This window comes from Anomalospiza imberbis, chromosome 24, assembly GCF_031753505.1.
Source record: "Anomalospiza imberbis isolate Cuckoo-Finch-1a 21T00152 chromosome 24, ASM3175350v1, whole genome shotgun sequence".
NCBI lineage: Eukaryota > Metazoa > Chordata > Aves > Passeriformes > Viduidae > Anomalospiza > Anomalospiza imberbis.
In genome coordinates this window covers 865559-884454 of record NC_089704.1, presented here as the reverse complement: position 1 = coordinate 884454, position 18896 = coordinate 865559, and the positions used below count along the sequence as shown (strand labels likewise).

The 18896-nt window shown below is 49.5% G+C and overlaps 1 protein-coding gene across 2 annotated transcripts in view; it reads left to right on the top strand.

The window, feature by feature from the left end:
• The window catches only part of FLI1 (Fli-1 proto-oncogene, ETS transcription factor), a 91704-nt gene extending 73161 nt beyond the window's left edge, over positions 1–18543 (top strand). For both annotated transcript variants that reach the window (XM_068172252.1, XM_068172253.1), the window contains 3 exons: positions 13970–14032; positions 15075–15122; positions 16116–18543. In XM_068172252.1, coding sequence (XP_068028353.1) covers positions 13970–14032; positions 15075–15122; positions 16116–16645 — 641 coding nt within the window. In that variant the 3' untranslated portion in view covers positions 16646–18543. The remainder of the gene's footprint in view (positions 1–13969; positions 14033–15074; positions 15123–16115) is intronic.
• Positions 18544–18896: the final 353 nt, after the last annotated feature.

Genomic DNA, 18896 nt, shown 5'->3' with positions numbered 1-18896 from the left:
CTCCTGTAGTTTTTCTACATAACTAGTGCAAATAACCTGCTTGTGCAGATTGCAGGGAGAGACTGGAGCCTTTTGCATACATTTACACTGTGCTTTACACAACAAGTTCCATCCACGGCTGGAAAAAAGAACCCACACGTCAGAAAAAAAAAAAAAAAGTGCAGCTGCAGCACAGACAGCTGCAGATGTTCCAGATGCAGCACAGGCTTTGCTCCCTCCCCCAGCACGATGTCCCCAGGAGCACAGGGAGCCTGGCCCGTGTCCCAGTGTTGTCCCTGGGCTGGGTTTGGTGCCCTGGCTGCAGCTGCAGACCTGACTCCCTTTTTCCCTTCTGTTTTGTGCCCTCTTGCTCCCTGCAGTGCCAGCTCTGCAAACAGGAGCTGCAGCTCTGCTTTAGGGCAGCTCAAGTGCAGATCTCTGCAGCAGGAATCTTGGGAATCTTTACAGCACATCCTGAAGTCCCACAGCTGGGGCCCAGGGCAGCTGAGGGTTCTCAGAGCAGACAGGTAGAACCTTGTCCTGTTCCAAGGAGTCCTGCTGCCTCAGCTTCTCCCCTTCCCAGCCTCATAAACACTCCAAAGGATGGGACCGAGCGTCACTGGGACAAATTGTCTTCAGCTGCCTCTGAGGAGCAAATGGCTCTGATGAAAATCACCAGTGTTCTTTGGCTGGAGAGCAATTTTCTTGGAAATGAAATGAGGCTGCTCTCATGGCTGAATGGAAAGAGCTGTGTCCCCCTCCCACTGCAGAGATGGTCTGGGTCATTTTCTGGGACTGCTTGGAGAAATGAGTGATCTGCTGTGGGTACTGGAGACAGGGACAGGAATCTGAGCCCACAGATCTGCCCCAGTCCAGGGAGACCTTAAACTGCTCTCCTGTAGAACAGTGTCATTTGAGCAGGTTTCCATAGGGAAATGGAAAGAATATTCACATACAACAACATTGGGAGGCCAAAGGGCCACGTCCCCAAAGGGCTCTGAGCTCTCTGGCCTCACTCCAGCACAGTTTTAAAGTTTTTAGTGTGCCGGGGTCTGTGTAATTCCTGTGTTTAATACACGAGCAGAATGCTGTGCAGGAGCTGAGGCCAGGGCAGAGCTGGGGGCTCCCAAGGAGGCAGAACCCTGGTGTGTGGATGTGTGAAGGTTCCTGTGTCCATGCAGCCTGTGGGAATGCCTGGGCTGGGATGTGTGATACTTTCCAAATCACAGAATTCACAGAATTCTCAGAATCACCAGGTTGGAAGAGACCTCCAAGACCATCGAGTCCAAACCAGCCCCAACACCTCAACTCAACCCTGGCACCCAGTGCCACATCCAGGCTTGTTTAAACACACCCAGGGATGGTGACTCCACCACCTCCCCGGGCAGCCATTCCAGAACTTTATCACCCTTTCTGTAAAAAACTTCCTAATATCCAACCTAAATTTCCCTTGGTGCAGCTCAAGGCTGTGTCCTCTGGTTCTGACAGTGCTGCCTGGAGAAAGAGACCAACCCCACCTGGCCACAGCCACCTTTCAGGAGTTGTAGGGAGTGATAAGGTCACCTCTGAGTCTCCTCTTCTCCAGGCTGAGCAGCCCCAGCTCCAACACGTGCTGATCCCAGGGAAGTGGTGTTTGTGCAGGGAGGTGGCAGAGGGTGTGAGGAGAGGCTCAGCATCACAGGTGACAATTAACCAGAGGGGTTCCTGGGGCTGTTTGTCTCCAGGTCATTCAGGATCTTGGTTCAAAAGCTGCATTCACACAGGTCTGTTGTCTGCACACGCTGGGCTCAGCCCAAGGTAACAGAATCCCAGAATCCCAGAATAATTTAAATTGGAAAAGCCCTCCCAGACCATCAAGTCCAACCTGTGCCCCATCCCCACCTTGTCACCCAGCCCAGAGCACTGAGTTCCACCTTCAGGTGTTCCTTGGACACCTCCAGGGATGGGGACTCCAAACCTCCCTGGGCAGCCCCTTCCAGTGTTTAACAACTCTTTCCATGAGGAAATTCCAGCCTGAGCCTCCCCTGGCACAGCCTGGGCACGTTTCCTCTTGTCCTGTAGTTGTTCCTGGGAGAAATTCCAGCCCCCACCTGGCTCCTGGCAGGGAGTTGCAGAGAGGGATTTGATCTTTCTTGAGCCTTTCAGATTTGGCTGACAATGGTGACAAACCAGCCCAAAGTCTCAGAAATCCAACCAAAACTCAAGCAGAGCACAGGAAAAAGGGATGTGGTACCTTTCAAAGAGGGAAGAAATCTCTATGTGAATGCATGAACAGGGATGGAGGGGGGCATTTTAAGGGTTTATTCTGTGGCTGTCCCATATTTATGTTCATGTTATAGAAGTCGTTGTGTGAACAGTGAGGATGTTTGGGTACAAGGTGTGTGTTTGTGCATTTGGTGGGGCTGTTGGCAAATTTAAGAAGATAAATCAGTGAACTCCAAAATCCAGTGTGATTTCCTGGGGCTTTGTACCAATGTCCATTGTGAAGCCCTAAGAAAGAGTTTCCTGGTGTTGGAGCATCAGTTAAAATCTCTCTCACTCCAATTCCCTGGTACCTCACAAAATATGAGTCTGTGCATCTGCTTTTCTCACCATTAGGGCTGCAACCTCTGTTCCCTTTAAACCAGTAGGAACTCCTCAAAACTCTTCTTTCCCACTTGTCAAATTGAATGACAATTTGGGGTAACAGGTTTGGATTTTGGGGGACTGGGGAAAGAGGGGCAGAGACCACAGGGAACGAGGTTGCATAAGCACAGTTCCCACAGGAAAACCTCTCAAATTCCTGCATAAAGCCCTTCTCCCGAAAAGGTCATTTTTCAGATCTAAAAGGCTGTAGTGAAAAATATTGACCACGTTCAATAAACTCTCCTCTAAGTGTGTCAGTGCAGCCCCTTTTCCCAGCAAAGGTTTTAAACTCCCCGCTTCAGTTGTGGCAAAGGAAAAGCAGCTGCAGCTTTGTGCTCTCCTAATTGTCTGTACTTGCTAAAACATTTCTCTATGATATCTGTGCGCCTGGTGATGAAATATCCCATTTTTAGCTCGGCAGCAGAAAAAGGGGAGGCTTTTTTAGGTCTCCTTTCATTTTGGCTGTGTGGCCAAGCAGGGATTTATGAGTTCAGGGGAGACAGTAGCCAGCGCACTTGGATTTTGCTTTTTATACTTTCTTTTTTTTTTTAATTGTTTTCCTTTGAAATTCCAGAGTTAGTGTTTTGTCTGCTTTCTCCCTGACCCTCTTCGGAGGCAGGCGTGTGTTTTTTCACCAGAAAAACTGGAAACAAAGAATCGTTGTCTTTAAGCTGTAGCAGGCAGGAAACCCAACTCACAAGGGATCACCCCGAGCCAGCGCTGTCCCAGAGTAGACTCCAGTTCTCTGAATTCAACCTGACAGCTTGTCTGGAGCACTTTCTAAGTAACCATTATCCTTCCTTTCCCCCAGCAAAAGAGCCATTATTATTTTGCCTGGAGTGCAGTGCAAGGAGTGTTTTTGTGCTGGGGGGGGGGGGTGTCACACGTTTGCTGGGGTGCCAGGCTCTCCCTCCCAAAGCCTTGGAAGTGCTCGGGCTGTTTCCTAAAACAAGAGTTAATTTGTTTCCTGATGATGACTTAAAAGCTGTAAAACTGCCATGGCTGTGCATGTGTGTCTTCCCTTTTCTCTCATGAGTGTGTGGCCTTTTTCTCCGTGGATATGAGGTTTGGGGTTTTTTTACTTCTGCATTTGTGTGTTTTTCAACAAGAGCAACCTCCAGCCTGTCAATGGTTTGGTTTTACACCCTGCGCTGGGGGTAACATCCACACATTGCTGTGGGCACATTCCTGCCTGCTCCTGGGTGTGTTTGGTTGGTTCTGTAGGTGTGCAGAAGATGTGCAGCTGTGCCTTGGCTGTGCCTGCAGCCCTGCGTGGCTCAGGAACATCTCTGCTGGCTGGAGAGCATCTGCTTTTCCAGGCTGGCTCTGGGAAGGGTTCTCAGGACACATTCTTCAGCCTCTGTGCACTGTGCATTGGGAATTCTGCTGCTGATATTAAAAAAAGCAACAACAAGGAAAAAAAATCTTCTCATTACTTCCTTCTTTTCTTCATAATGTGTCTTTGTGAGGCTAGCTGGGCTGAGGCAGACGTGGCTCAGGAAGTGCCAGCGCTGCTGGCTCGGGGATGTTTTCCAGCCACAGGCACCACTGGGGGCTGTCGCCTCTGGCTGGGGCAGCAGGGAGTGACTCCAGGGCTGAGTGGGGAGCAGGGCTGGGCTCTCTGCCCTGTGGGAGCTCCTTCCCTGCTCCCCTGCTCAGGGACAGGGCACAGGGCTCAAACAGAGCCACCCGTCCTGAGCATGCCCTGCCTCAGGAAATCCCCTCTGGAAATCACAGTCCCAGGATGGGTTGGCTTGGAAGGACCTTAAAGCTCATCCAGTGCCACCCCTTCCACTGTCCCACACCTTCCACTGCCCCAGATTGCCCCAAGCCCTGTCCAGCCTGGCCTTGGACACTGCCAGGGACATCAGCACTGAATCCCAGTCCTATTCCTACACCATCCAGATCCTGCCTGACTCTGGAAATAAGTGGACTTCAGCCACAGGGCTTTAATGCATCACTGTTTTAGAACAGTTCAATCAGAAAGGTTTGATCCCTCTGATCTGTATTTCTATAAAGGCAGCAATTCATAACCAGGCTCTCAGCTACTTTCAGACACTCCCCAAGCTAAATCTGTCCTTCACATCCATCTCTGCAGCAGATTTCTCACCTAAATCCAGCAATCAGTCCATTCTCACTTGGTTTGAGTTGACTTCAGGTCAAAACCCAGTGTTGTTCCTGGATTTGGGATCTGTGAAACAGGTTAACAGCAATGTAGATATCAGAGAATCACATAATCATTCAGGCTGGAAAGGCCTCTGAGATCATCGAGTCCAACAGTGCACCCAGAAGGATGCAAAAGATGGCTTGATAATATTTTTCAATTGTGAAATAATCAAATTGCCTGATAACGTAAAATACTAGTAATTTTGAAATAATTCTGCACTCAGTGAGTTGCCTCCTCTTAGTGAAGAGACTTAGAATTTCTGATTTGCACCTCTGACCCTGGGAGTGGTGGTTACTCAGCTCAAGGAACAGCACATTGTATCTTGAAGGGGCAAAGAAAGAGTTTGGTGCTGAAGGGCTGGGAAGTGTCATGTAAGCATGGGAACAGTCACAGTAACACTGCCCAGGAATGACAAAGACATGCGGCACATGTGTTAATTAATTGTTTTAATTAGCAGAGATAGAAAGTTGAAAAGCAGTTCCTTGCAGGACAAGCGATGCTGTGAGGGTTTGAGGCCTCAGTGTGACACGCGTGTCCTTGCACCTGGGTAAATGTGATGGAAGTTGGCAGAGCCATTGGAAAAGGCCACAGGAGTCCTCAGACCCTGTCCTGCTCCAGTCCTGGTCCCACCATCCCTGCCCACACCCACGGAGAGGTGAGAGCCCAGAGCCTTCAGAGCTTTGTGCTGAGGGGAGCTGGAGCTCCTCTGCTGACCCTGGGGCATTTGGACTCTGTGAGGGGCACCCAGAAATGTCCTGTGGATGTGTGAGGGGCACCCAGAAATGTCCTGTGGGTGTGTGGGGCACTCAGAAATGTCCTGTGGGTGTGAGGGGCACCCAGAAATGTCCTGTGGGTGTGAGGGGCACCAGAAATGTTGTGAGGGGCACTCAGAAATGTCCTGGATGTGATGGGGGCGCTCAGAAATGTCCTGTGGGTGTGTGAGGGGCACCCAGAAATGTCCTGAGTGTGTTAGGGGCACCCAGAAATGTCCTGTGGGTGTGTGAGGGGCACCCAGAAATGTCCTGTGGGTGTGTGGGGCACTCAGAAATGTCCTGTGGGTGTGTGGGGGGCACTCAGAAATGTCCTGAGTGTGTTAGGGGCACTCAGAAATGTCCTGGGTGTGTGGGGGGCACTCAGAAATGTCCTGAGTGTGTTAGGGGCACCCAGAAATGTCCTGTGGGTGTGTGGGGGGCACTCAGAAATGTCCTGGGTGTGAGGGGCACTCAGAAATGTCCTGAGTGTGTGTGGGGCACTCAGAAATGTCCTGGGTGTGTGAGGGGCACTCAGGAATGTCCTGGGTGTGTGTGGGGCACTCAGGAATATCCTGGGTGTGAGGGGCACTCAGAAATGTCCTGTGGGTGTGTGAGGGGCACCCAGAAATGTCCTGTGGGTGCGAGGGGCACCCAGAAATGTCCTGGGTGTGTGATGGGGCACTCAGAAATGTCCTGGGTGTGTGAGGGGCACCCAGAAATGTCCTGGGTGTGTGAGGGGCACCCAGAAATGTCCTGGGTGTGTGAGTGGCACCCAGAAATGTCCTGGGTGTGTGAGTGGCACCCAGAAATGTCCTGGGTGTGAGGGGCACCCAGAAATGTCCTGGGTGTGTGATGGGGCACTCAGAAATGTCCTGGGTGTGTGAGGGGCACCCAGAAATGTCCTGTGGGTGTGTGAGGGGCACCCAGAAATGTCCTGGGTGTGTGAGTGGCACCCAGAAATGTCCTGGGTGTGAGGGGCACCCAGAAATGTCCTGTGGGTGTGAGGGGCACTCAGAAATGTCCTGGGTGTGAGGGGCACCCAGAAATGTCCTGGGTGTGTGATGGGGCACTCAGAAATGTCCTGTGGGTGTGTGAGGGGCACCCAGAAATGTCCTGGGTGTGTGAGGGGCACCCAGAAATGTCCTGGGTGTGATGGGGGCACTCAGAAATGTCCTGGGTGTGATGGGGGCACTCAGAATGTGTCCCTGGAGCCAGGGAGGGACCTTGTGGGCTCCACAGCTTCAATGTTTCTGCCACCGTGTAATCCAGTGCCTTGGATGTTTCTGGGAGCAGCTGGGGGTGGTTTTGGCCCCCTGGTCCCTGCCGAAACCTGCAGCCTGGGTTTCTGCTCTCCAGCTGGCTGTGAGCCCCAGCCCAGCTCCTCGCTGGGATCCCCAGGAGGGGAAGGGGCAGCATGAGGGCTGGGCACGCACACCTGGGCAGGCCTGGCTGAGGGGCTGGGCTGGCAGAGGAGGGGTCTGGGTTTGTTCCCATGCTGGGACCTTTCCAAGGCACCGGGCAGGTGCCACCACTCACAGCCTCACCTGGGCAGGAGAGGCCCTGGGGCTCTGTGCCCTCCTCTCCCTCTCTCCCCATAAAGTGGCTGCCACAAAATGGACCCCAGGGACCACTTGGATTAATGACAGGTCTGCACCCCCAGGACACATGGGTCTGCTTTCCCCATTTAGGGAAGCTAATTTAAATTCCAGCCACCAGGCCAGGGACCTTTCTTCCTCCTGAAGCAGGAGGACTACTTGCAAAACCTAGTCTGTTTTGCAACAGCATGAAAACATGTCTGTTTTTCATGGAGAATCCATGGCCCAAAGCTGGCATGCAGGAGGAACTGTTCTGGGATGACCTGCCTCACCTAGATTGGCAGCACAGGTATTTCCAGGCAGGACTTGGCCTTAGAGATTTCAGTGAAGTAGATCAGGAGAAGGGGAAGGAGAAGGCTGCAAATCTGAAGTGGGCCATGAGTTCCACAAGATTCTCCAGGTACCTGACCCTCCTTTCCCTCTCTCCCTATAAAGTGGTTGCCACAAAATAGACCCCAAGTGACCACTTGGCCACATCACAAGTCTGGATCCCCCAGGACACCTGGTTCTGCCTTCCCCCTGTCTCCCTTCCTGGCTGTGTCTCTATGGCTTAGGACAAGCCCCTTCCCACCCTCCAGCTGCTGAATTTCCTTGGAGGTGCCAGCTCCAGAGATTCCTGGGCTCTCCATTCCTTCCCAGCCTTGCCTGTAGTGCCAGCATGGGTGGCGTTCCAAATAAGATTCCCCTATAGTGCCCATAAAGCATTTAGTCCATAAATGACCCAGCCCCACTGTATCCATCCTAGAAGAATAAAGGCCTAAAAAATGTGGATATTCCAGGCCCCAAGCTCGCTGTTCTCCTGGAAAGCCTCATCGGGCTGGTCGCACAAAGTGGTGCCTGACTCAGGCCTGAGTGAGAAAGCTCCTCAGAGGGGCAGGATGAAGGGGCTGTCAGCACTTCCCAGCAGCTCAGGAAGCACAGGCACTGTGAGCCCATTGTTCAGTGAAACCCCCCCTCGCCTCCCCTCTGTCCCAAACTCTCAGATTTATAAAACACCAGGGTTGGTTTTTTGGGGATTTTTTTTGAAGTTTATCAGAGAGGGTTTGCTCCCTAATACATCATATCTCAAACACAGACTCCCTAAAGCCTTGCTCACTGGGCTGCACTCAGGCTGACAGGACCGACAAGGATTTGGGATGGTGGTGTGGGAATCCACCTGGGGATTTTCAGGCTGGTTTCCTGGGAAGGGAGTCTGTGTGTCTGTCCATCTGCCCCCAGCTATATCTATCAGTCTGTTCAGACTAAATATGCCCCAGAGGGGCTGGGAGGGGACACAGCTCCAGGGGAGACAGGGGCTGTCTGGAGAGCTGAACACAGAGTGGCAAGGGAGAAGCCGAGGCAGATTTGGGGTGAGAGAGTGGAGACCAGGGCTAAAAGGGCACAGAGAGCAACGCTGCAGCCTGCCCCCACAGGCTGGTTCCTGGGGAAGGCAGTGCATCTGGAAAAGGCAGCTAAGGCCTGCAGAAAGTGCATTTATGCCTGCGAATAAATAAAATGATATTTAACCTTCTTCCCAGGCGCGCTGTGAGTGCGAATGTTTGCAAAGCTGTGAGATCCTCGCTTGAAAGGTGTTGTGAAAGTGCAAAGCATTATTAATATCCTTTACCTTCCTCCTAATAGACTGAGCATTCATGCTGGGGAATTTCTGGACATAAACCAGACAGCTGCAGAATGACAGTTCTTGAAAGCATCTATGATTTATTTTCTGCTCTTTAATTCCATTTTGTATTGAACACACATTTGTCATAGGGCTCTTGTTCCACGGGGGCTTTTAAGTCTAAACCAGACACGGGGACCTGATCCTTTCTGGGATAAATTTGCCCCACTTCACTGTAGCCATTTGCTGATTTACACCAGGAGAGAAGAGCAGTCCAAGTCTTTTAATTGAATTTCCATCCTATGGCAAGTTTTGGTGTAAAATCCATATGGTTTAAATGACAGATAAGACTATTCCTGTCACCATCTCGCTGCAGTTCTGTAGGATCTCTTCGAGCCACTGGGCGTCAGGTCCTGGGAATGATCCTGTTTTTGCAGGAACCTGCAAAAGTCTGGAGGGGTTCCCTGGCTCTGCCTTCTCCATTTTGCTTTAAACACATTCAGCTTTCAAGCCTGGGCCTGGAAGCCAGGAGGGCTGGTGTGGTTCTTTCACGTTGCAGAGATTTTTGTGAAATAAAAATAGCTTCCTGCATTTGGATTTTTTTTTTTTTTTTTGAGAAGGAGAGAAAGAGTTGGAAACTTGCAGTAGCTGGGTGCACATGGTGTTTCAAGAGCAGGACTGATTATCATATTTAACCCTTCTTATTATGGCCAAGTCACACTCAGGGCTGAATTTCATCCTACAGCACAAGGCTGCTCCTATATATTCCCACACTTTGCTCCATAATCCATATTTATAGAGGAAAAACTGAGGCAGAGGGACTTGGTCAGCCTGGATTAAACCTTAGGAGGAGGAAGAGGAGAAGGAGGAGGAAGAGGAGGAGGAAGATCATCTCTCCAAATCATGGCCTATTTATTTACCCAAAATATGCTGATGACTCTGGATCAAGCAACCCCTTTGTAGCAGTTGATTCCCTTGAGTCAATGATCTGACCCCCAAAAAAATCAGAGAAAGCTGAAAATTTTCAGTGAGTTCCACTACTTTTTGGGAAGGAATTTTTTCCCTACTTTGAAAAGGATTTTTCTGTTGGAAAAAGAATTGTTGCCTTCCTTTAACAGAATCATCATATGGCGTTTCCATTAATGTTACATACAGAGCTGTTTATGGATTGAACAACCCAAAATGTACATTAACATCTCAGTTGGTGGACATTGCTGAAGGTTTTGCTTTTCTCAGTGCAGAACTTGGGTTTTTCAAAGCGTTTCCCCAAACATGGCTCTGATAGCTGTGGTTGTAATAACTCAGGGATATCCCAGGGGAGCAGTGGAAGTCAGAGCCTGGCTGCAGGGAGGACATGGGAAAAGGCAGGGCCTGCCTCAGACCCTATCCCTGCTCCACTGGGAGAGCTCCATCTCACTGGGATCCATCGGGGTTTCAGCCAGGAAAATGCCCCCCTGCAAACAGCCCCAGGTTAGAGCAGGGACAGCTGCTGGACACTGGTGCTGGGGAAAGGTCCCTACAGCACCAAAGCATGGGACACTCCTGCTGCTGCTGATGCTGTGGCCACGGGAGTGGGGACAGCGATCCTGAATGGGACAGGGATTCCTGATGGGGACAGGGATCCTTAATGGGGCAGGAATCCCTAATGGGAACAGGATCCCTGATGGGAACAGGATCCCTAATGGGAACAGGGATCCCTGATGGGAACAGGGATCCCTTATGGGAACAGGATCCCTAATGGGAACAGGGATCCCTAATGGGAACAGGAATTCCTGATGGGGGCAGGGATCCTTAATGGGGCAGGAATCCCTAATGGGAACAGGATCCCTGATGGGAACAGGATCCCTGATGGGAACAGGATCCCTAATGGGAACAGGGATCCCTGATGGGAACAGGATCCCTAATGGGAACAGGGATCCCTGATGGGAACAGGATCCCTAATGGGAACAGGATCCCTAATGGGAACAGGGATCCCTGATGGGAACAGGATCCCTAATGGGAACAGGGATCCCTGATGGGAACAGGATCCCTAATGGGAACAGGATCCCTGATGGGAACAGGGATCCCTAATGGGAACAGGATCTCTGATGGGAACAGGATCCCTGATAGGAACAGGATCCCTGATGGGAACAGGAATCCCTAATGGGAACAGGGATCCCTGATGGGAACAGGATCCCTAATGGGAAGAGGATCCCTAATGGGAACAGGGATCCCTAATGGGGGCAGGAATTCGTGATGGGAACAGGATCCCTAATGGGAACAGGGATCCCTGATGGGAACAGGATCTCTGATGGGAACAGGATCCTTGATAGGAACAGGATCCCCAATGGGAACAGGATTCCCTAATGGGAACAGGATTCCCTAATGGGAACAGGATCCCTGATGGGAACGGTATCCCTAATGGGAACAGGGATCCCTGATGGGAACAGGATCCCTAATGGGAACAGGGATCCCTAATGGGGGCAGGAATTCCTGATGGGGGCAGGATCTCTGATGGGAACAGGAATCCCTAATGGGAACAGGGATCCCTAATGGGAACAGAATCCCTGATGGGAACGGTATCCCTAATGGGAACAGGATCCCTGATGGGAACAGGGATCCCTAATGGGAACAGGATCCCTAATGGGAACAGGGATCCCTAATGGGGGCAGGAATTCCTGATGGGGGCAGGAATTCCTAATGGGGCAGGAATTCCTCATGGGAACAGGATCCCTAATGGGAACAGGGATCCCTAATGGGGGCAGGAATTCCTGATGGGGGCAGGAATTCCTAATGGGGCAGGAATTCCTCATGGGAACAGGATCCCTAATGGGAACAGGGATCCCTAATGGGAACAAGGATCCTTAATGGGGCAGGAATTCCTAATGGGGCAGGAATCCCTAATGGGAATTGGGATCCCTAATGGGGCAGGAATTCCTGATGGGAACAGGAATCCCTAATGGGAACAGGAATCCCTAATGGGAACAGGGATCCCTAATAGAGGCAGGAATTCCTAATGGGTACAGAGATCCCAAATGGGAACAGGGATCCCTAATGGGAACAGGGATCCTGAATGGGACAGGGATCCGTTTTGGGACAGGTCTCTCTGCTGGAACAGTGTAGATGAAGTTGTCACCTCTCTCTTCCCCAGCTGTCCCATCCCACTCTTTGTCCCAGCTGAAACCACAGTGGTTTGTTTTCCAGTCTGATCTATTTGCAGTGGGGTTTGTGGTTTCTGCAAAAAGGGAGAAAAACAAACAAGTAAAATAAAAATAAAAGCAGGCAGATTACACGAGCTCTGTTTTCCCCCATTCCTCTCTCTTCCCTCCTCCTCTGGCTCCCCCACCCTCCTCTCTCCAGTCCCTCTGTGTTTTCCTTTCCATGCCAATAACTGCAAGGCTGTAATTTCAAAGCCTCAGCGGCTTTCCCAGCGCTGGAGGAATGTGCCGGTGCCTGGGATGGATCCTCAGGGAGCTGCACAGCTTCACAGGCAGGAGGTGCTGGGCAGAGGGGCACTTGGGACATCCCTGGAGGATGCTTGTCCCCCTTTTTAATCTCCTTGAAACAGCCTCCTTATTGTCACCTCAAATCCTCAGCCTCCCCAGGTTTAAAATCCAAATTTAATTTCTGTGAAATAGTGACAGGGTTCATCTCCTCCTCCTCTGCCTGTGGTCTTGGGATAAAAGAAAGGGGTCTCCTTTTGGCTGGGATGGGTCACACTGAATTCCACTAGGTGCAAGGACAGCACTTCGTGGTCAGAACGTGTCAAGCTTGAGAATTGCCCAAAGAGCCCCATTGCTGCATTTACACCCGTATTTACACTTCTGTGAGAGGCTGGGGGAGCACTGGAGATGTGGGAGAGGAAAAAAACACAGCCCTACAGAAGCCAAGCCAGCTGGGACCACAAAGTAAAGCCAGAGTCTTACAAAGCTTTTTTTTTAGGAAAAGTTCTTTTCAACCCCTGTGTGCCTGTTGTTTTTTGTCATTAGATCCCTCCTATGATGCAGTCAGGAGAGCAGGATGGGGCACTAATGGGAATTCTGGCCTCTCCAAAAGTAAGTTGTCCCAATGGGAATCACAAACTGTGCAATGGAAGATTAAAATGAGACTTGGGCACAGCTGGCCTGTGTCAGAGGGGCAGAAGATTTGGGAACAGATAAGAGGTAGAACTGGGGACAGATAAGAAGTAGAATGATGTTATGGACAGAGTAATACTTGTAGGGTTTGGTTAAGGGGCCAGGAGCAAATCATCTGCACAGACACCCTGTTAATCACAGGCCTGTCCCATGCTGTGATGGTTTTAGGGACAGATCCGGACAATCTGAGAGTTTCTGCCAACTTTCCAGAAAGGCAAAGTCCAGCAGGCAGATGGGGCGCCTCTGCTCCAGCCCTGCTCACTCCCAGTTCTTGTTCTTACTGGGTTTAGGGTGCCTTGGATTCCCAGTAGGGGTGTTATGGTTTTGTTTTGTTTTGATTTGATTTTTTTTTATTTTTGATTTCTGGACATCCCAGACCAATTCTCCATCCCTAAAATCTGTGTTTCAGCTGGCCCAGCCTGCTGGCTCTGAGCCACTGTCCCCTGTCCCACTGCTGGGGCTTCTCCCTGGGCAGGGTGGGCACGTCTGACCTTCAGCAAGGTACTGCTGCTGTAAATCCCCATGGCAGCACCTGGCAGAGTTCCCTCCCTTGGCTCTGCAGCTTCCTGAGCTGTGCTCACCCCAAATGTGAGAATTATTCTTTGAGTCAGTTTTCTGTCGTGAGAAATGATACAAAGAGGAGGAGCAGATCTTCCTGTTGAAGAGATTTATACAAACCATCATGATATTTTCAACTAAATGTTTGATAAACCCCAATTCTTTTTTTTTTTGCCTTAAAAATAATTTGCATTTGAAAAACACATGGGAAAAGCTCTAATGTGGAAGGAGATTGGCATTTGTACATTTAATAATCCAAATTTTGTTTACAACATGGATGCAAAGTTCAGTTACAGTAAAAGACAGAAAATTAATGAAGTATCTACATAATATTTTCCTTGTCTCACTGACTATTTGGCAAATTATAAATATCTATGTATTGCTTTCCTTACTGGTGTATTTTCATTTTACACTGAAATTTTAGATTTCTAGGGACATCTCTTAATTTTATAGTGCAAGCCCCAAACTATCAGCTCTTAGTCTGAGCAAACCTTTCCCTTGCAGTTGCTGTGATTCCTGTGGGATGTGTTTTGTACTTCGTACCTGTTCTCTGTCCCTTCAAACCCCTTCTCTCTTTCCAGGCCCTCCTGTCGCAGGGACGCAAAATGTGAATAAGACAACGGAACAGCAGCGGCCCCAGCCAGGTGAGGGTGGGTCTGTGACCCTTGCCTGGGGGAATTCACGTGTGGAGCAGCCCCAGGCAGGGCCAGGCAGGGGAGGGCTCAGGACAGCAACTCTTCCCAAGGGGCTCTGTGGCTGCTCTGTCCCTGGGCCAGGATCTGCAGTGTCCCCGTGGGCTGATCCCCTTGGAGCATCCCAGCTCGTCCCATGCCAGCAGGGTTTCCCTGGCCCAGAGCGGGGTGGGGGAGGAAAGCAGCCCCTCTGGGCAGCGCAGGGGGTGTTCCCTGCTGCCTCCCCACCTTCCCTGCCTGGCACAGCTGCTTCCCATCCCCTTCCTCTGCTCCGGGGCTTGGCTCTCTTGGAACCAGTTCAATCCACCAGCAAACGCTGCAGATCCAAATCACCACAACCAGAGAGAGGCAGAGCAGAAGTGTAGAGATTAGGGCTGAGGAGGCCCCACAGAAAGGGAAGGAATTCATTCCTAATAAATGCTCTGTGGGGTTTGCAAGAACCGCTCAGCCTTGGTGGAGCCAGCGACAAACTGCTGTTACTCTCATCTCTCTAATGCTGTGTTTCCCCCACAAAGAGAGATTTGGGTGATTATTTCCTGCCCTCCCAGGGCAGCAAGCTCAGCTGCTAATAAGTGAATCTGAAAATCTCATCTGCTCTCCTTTTTATTTAGCTCTTTTTTGTTAGGAGAAATACATTTGCTTCTGCTTTGCGGCTGTTCTCCTATCCCACAGGTTTTTTTCCACGTTTGATGTGTTCTGGTTGCCACATAGTGCAGAGTATGTCCAAGGAGATCCCAGACTGCAAAAGCAGGCAGGTCTGAGAGCAGTGCCAGAAACTGTGGCTGTGCCATTTCAGATTCCAGAAATGCCTGGTGGTTGTTTGCTAAGAAAGAAAGATGGAGCACTTCCAGGTCCTGGGAGAAGGGATAGAAGGAGTAAAGAAAGAAAATGAAAATTTGGTCTCTAGGACAAACATAATGACCTGGAGTTTCTTTTTGATGAAACATCCTTTAAATTTTGTTGGATGACTTTTCTTTTTTACTTTATTTTTTAGATCCCTACCAAATCCTGGGGCCTACCAGCAGCCGTCTTGCCAATCCAGGTAAGTTCGTTTTACGTTTCAGACCCCCCTTATCAAAGAGGTGAATTTTCCTTTGGAGCTGCTACTCCAGCCTACACAGGGGGAGCAGCTGCTGTCCCTGCACCCCTGGGGGGACCTGTGAGAGCCACTGAACTAGGAAGCTGTGACCTCACAAGGGCTTTTGCCAAAATCCTTACAGAAAAGTGAGGAAAGTGGTGCAACAGCATCTCTGTCAGGACAAAATCCCCATCCTGGATGTTCTGACCCAAACCCCGCAATTCCTGAGAAGAGCTTTATAGGGGGCTTAAGTGCTGGTCTCTCAGATTTGCAGCACAGATTAATTTTTCACTGCCTACTGTGGGTTACAAGAACAAAGGCAGAAAACATCTCTGAAAGTCACAGTGTAACTGTCCCTAGTACATCATCTGCAGTGAATAATCCCTGATTTTAGGGAGTAAGTAATTTGCCTGGAGCAAATCCTGCTCAAACTAACCAAACTTGTGCATGTGGGATGCCTGTAAGGAAACAACCTCCTAAGTCTCTTAACATACACTTAACTACTTGTACAACTACACTGAGTAAAACCAGGAGTCATCTGGGGAACAAATCATCCCATGTAACTCAGATCACCCACTGGAAAGAGAGCTGGAGGTATCCAAAACAATCTCCATGGCAAACAGAGAGCGGTGGAGGGATGAAGTACACTGTGCTAACCAGTCAGTGAAAACTCTGCAGAGCACTGTCCTCATAGAAAGCCCTGTTTATGAACAGCCTGAGGATTTTAAGGCCAAAGGCAACCATTATGAAATGTAATATGACCTCAGGCCCAGGCCCAGAACAAAGGGCTGAGTAACTTGTTTGCTGGGAACAGTTTATCCACTCCTAGGGCTGCCTTTCCAAGGCCTGAAGGAGCAGTTCCCAGTCAAGATCGAGATAGCCCTTCTGTTTCCTGCCTTTGTGTGTGCCTGAGCAGGAAGGCCCGAGTCATTTCCTTTCCCCTGGCTGTGTCTGCAGGGAGCGGGCAGATCCAGCTGTGGCAGTTCCTGCTGGAGCTGCTGTCGGACAGCTCCAACGCCAGCTGCATCACCTGGGAGGGCACCAACGGCGAGTTCAAGATGACGGACCCCGACGAGGTGGCGCGGCGCTGGGGTGAGAGGAAAAGCAAACCCAACATGAATTACGACAAGCTGAGCCGGGCGCTGCGATACTACTACGACAAGAACATTATGACCAAAGTGCACGGCAAGAGGTATGCCTACAAATTTGACTTTCACGGCATCGCCCAGGCCCTGCAGCCCCACCCCACCGAGTCCTCCATGTACAAGTACCCGTCGGATCTGTCCTACATGCCGTCCTACCATGCCCACCAGCAGAAGGTGAACTTTGTGCCCCCACACCCCTCCTCCATGCCTGTCACATCATCCAGTTTCTTTGGAGCGGCCTCCCCCTATTGGACCTCCCCCGCAGGAAGCATTTACCCCAACCCCAACGTGCCCCGCCACCCCAACGCCCACGTCACACCACACTTGGGCAGCTATTACTAAATGCTTTGATCTGCCAGTGGCCTTGAGCAGTCTGTTTGGACTTTTTCTTTACTCCTGGGATTTGTATGGTTTTTGGGGGGACCCTTGATGGATAATTGTGGCCTTTCTGGGGAAGAATTAAAACTGGATTTTTGTTATTCTTGGACCAAACCTTTTACTTTTGTAACTTTGCCTCTTGTGTCTTGAACTGAGAGATGGAAGCTCCTGTGGGCCAGTACTCTGCATTTTCCTTGGGGTTTAAGGCTTGTGTCCTCTCTGGGAAGTGACAATGAAGATGGTTCACTATTCCCTGGAATGATTATTAGCTTTTGGATTAGAACAATTTTTAAGGATTCAAAGGTTTTTGACAAGGCATAGATCCAGCAGTGGGTCGTAGGAAAAGATGACCACAATGGGGTTTTTCTCACTGGCCATTTGACCATTCAGTGGAGGACGTTGGGCTGCAGGGGACCACAACTGGAATCTTAGCTCTAAGGCAGAGGAGGATTTTCACCCAACTGGAAATTAAATATATATATATTCATATATATATATGTACATGTATATTTTAAGAAGTAAAGGGCATTGAAGGAACTTTTCTAGAGTACAACTTCATTTGACTGTGTGTGAACTCAGCAAGCAGCAGAAACCAGAACAAAGCGTAAGGCAAAGTCAAGCACAGACATTCCTGGGAAGCAGAAGTGAAGTGAATAAACGACAGCAGGTCCCTGGCTCTGCCCGAGCCACGGGGCTCTGGAAGCACCGATTCGCGAACGCTGTGCGTTTGTCAGACCGTCAAACCAAGGGTCAACAAACCAGAAGGCAGATTACTGTATAAATTATGCAGAGTTATTTTTCCCTATATCTCACAGTTTTAAAAGAAAGAGTAAATAAAACGAGTTGACCTCGGTCACAAATGCAGGTTTGTTTTTTACTATCAGCTCGGTTGTTTTTTGTTTATTTTTTTAATGTAATTTGTACATCTTTTCAATCTGTACATTTGGGCTGTAGCTTTGTACTTTTTGCTAAAAAAAAAAAATAAAAAATAAGACATGAGTAATGTATCTGTTGGAGATAGGCTTAGTCCTGCAATTGGATCCATGACTGACCCCCAAAATGGCCAGAAACCCTCCAGATTGCCCTGGGTTTGTCTAGAGGAGAGGATTTTCTGTATTAGTCTGTTGTAGCTGTCTGCAAATTAACTCCACTTACTCCCATGTTTGCATTGAGGCTGATTGAAAACAGGCCTAACATCTCAAGGCAACCATTGCAATATTCTGTGATCGCTTTTCACCCAAATCCTGAACTTTGGGAAGATCCTAACCACTTCATAGATAAAAAGACCCAATTCTCCTCTTTTTGATGGCTTCTGCTGGGGGGTTCTGTGGAAATGCGACCCTTCCAGAACTCTGAGCCATCCCCAGCTTTGCAGATGTGAATGTGACGCTGCACAAGCAGCGGTTTGGTGCCATAAACAGAGGGTAAACCACAAGTGTTTGGGGTTTGGAACAGATGTCTGGGGGGTGAAATTTCCATGTACAACCCATTAGCTGACTTGTATTAAGTGGCAGCCAATTAACAGGATCACAACTATCTAGTCTAGACCAACCCCTGGGACTCTGTGGGGGCGGGATTTGGTCCATGTGCATCCCATTGCAGGAGGGGAGTCTGAAACCAGAGCATTGGAGTCTGCTCAGAACGTTAAACACAAGCACTGATGCCATTATTTAACAAAGTGGGAAGAGAAGATCAAGCTAATACAGTTAGGTCTTAGTGCTTTCGGGGTGTTTTTAAGCAACAGTTCTGCCATAATCGCAAAATTTAAGTATGAAGGAACTACCCATGGAAATGGGGCTTTTGCTACTATATATATGCAATGTACTTTTTGGATATTAAAATATATATAATTTTGCAAGCTATCTTGGTGGGTTGTTTTTTTTTTTTTAAATATGTATTAATGTTACAATGAAACAGTTGTATGAAGAAGATGATGTAAAAAAAAAGTGACAAAATAAATGGTGGTTTTCTTCTCTAAGGCATCAAATTGTCCCACTCTCTCCCTCCCCTCTTACACTTGCACGCACTTGAAATTAAATTCAGCTAAAAAGGGAAAGAAAGCAGCTCCACGGTAGTGGAAACCCATCCTGATCCCTGTAGTATTGACCACTCATTCCAGAAAATTGTTGTCAGAGATAGTTAGACTGGATTTGGTTGTTGAAGGGATTACAACCCAGGCTCTGGCTTTTGTCCATGGAGAGACAAAGAAAGCAGG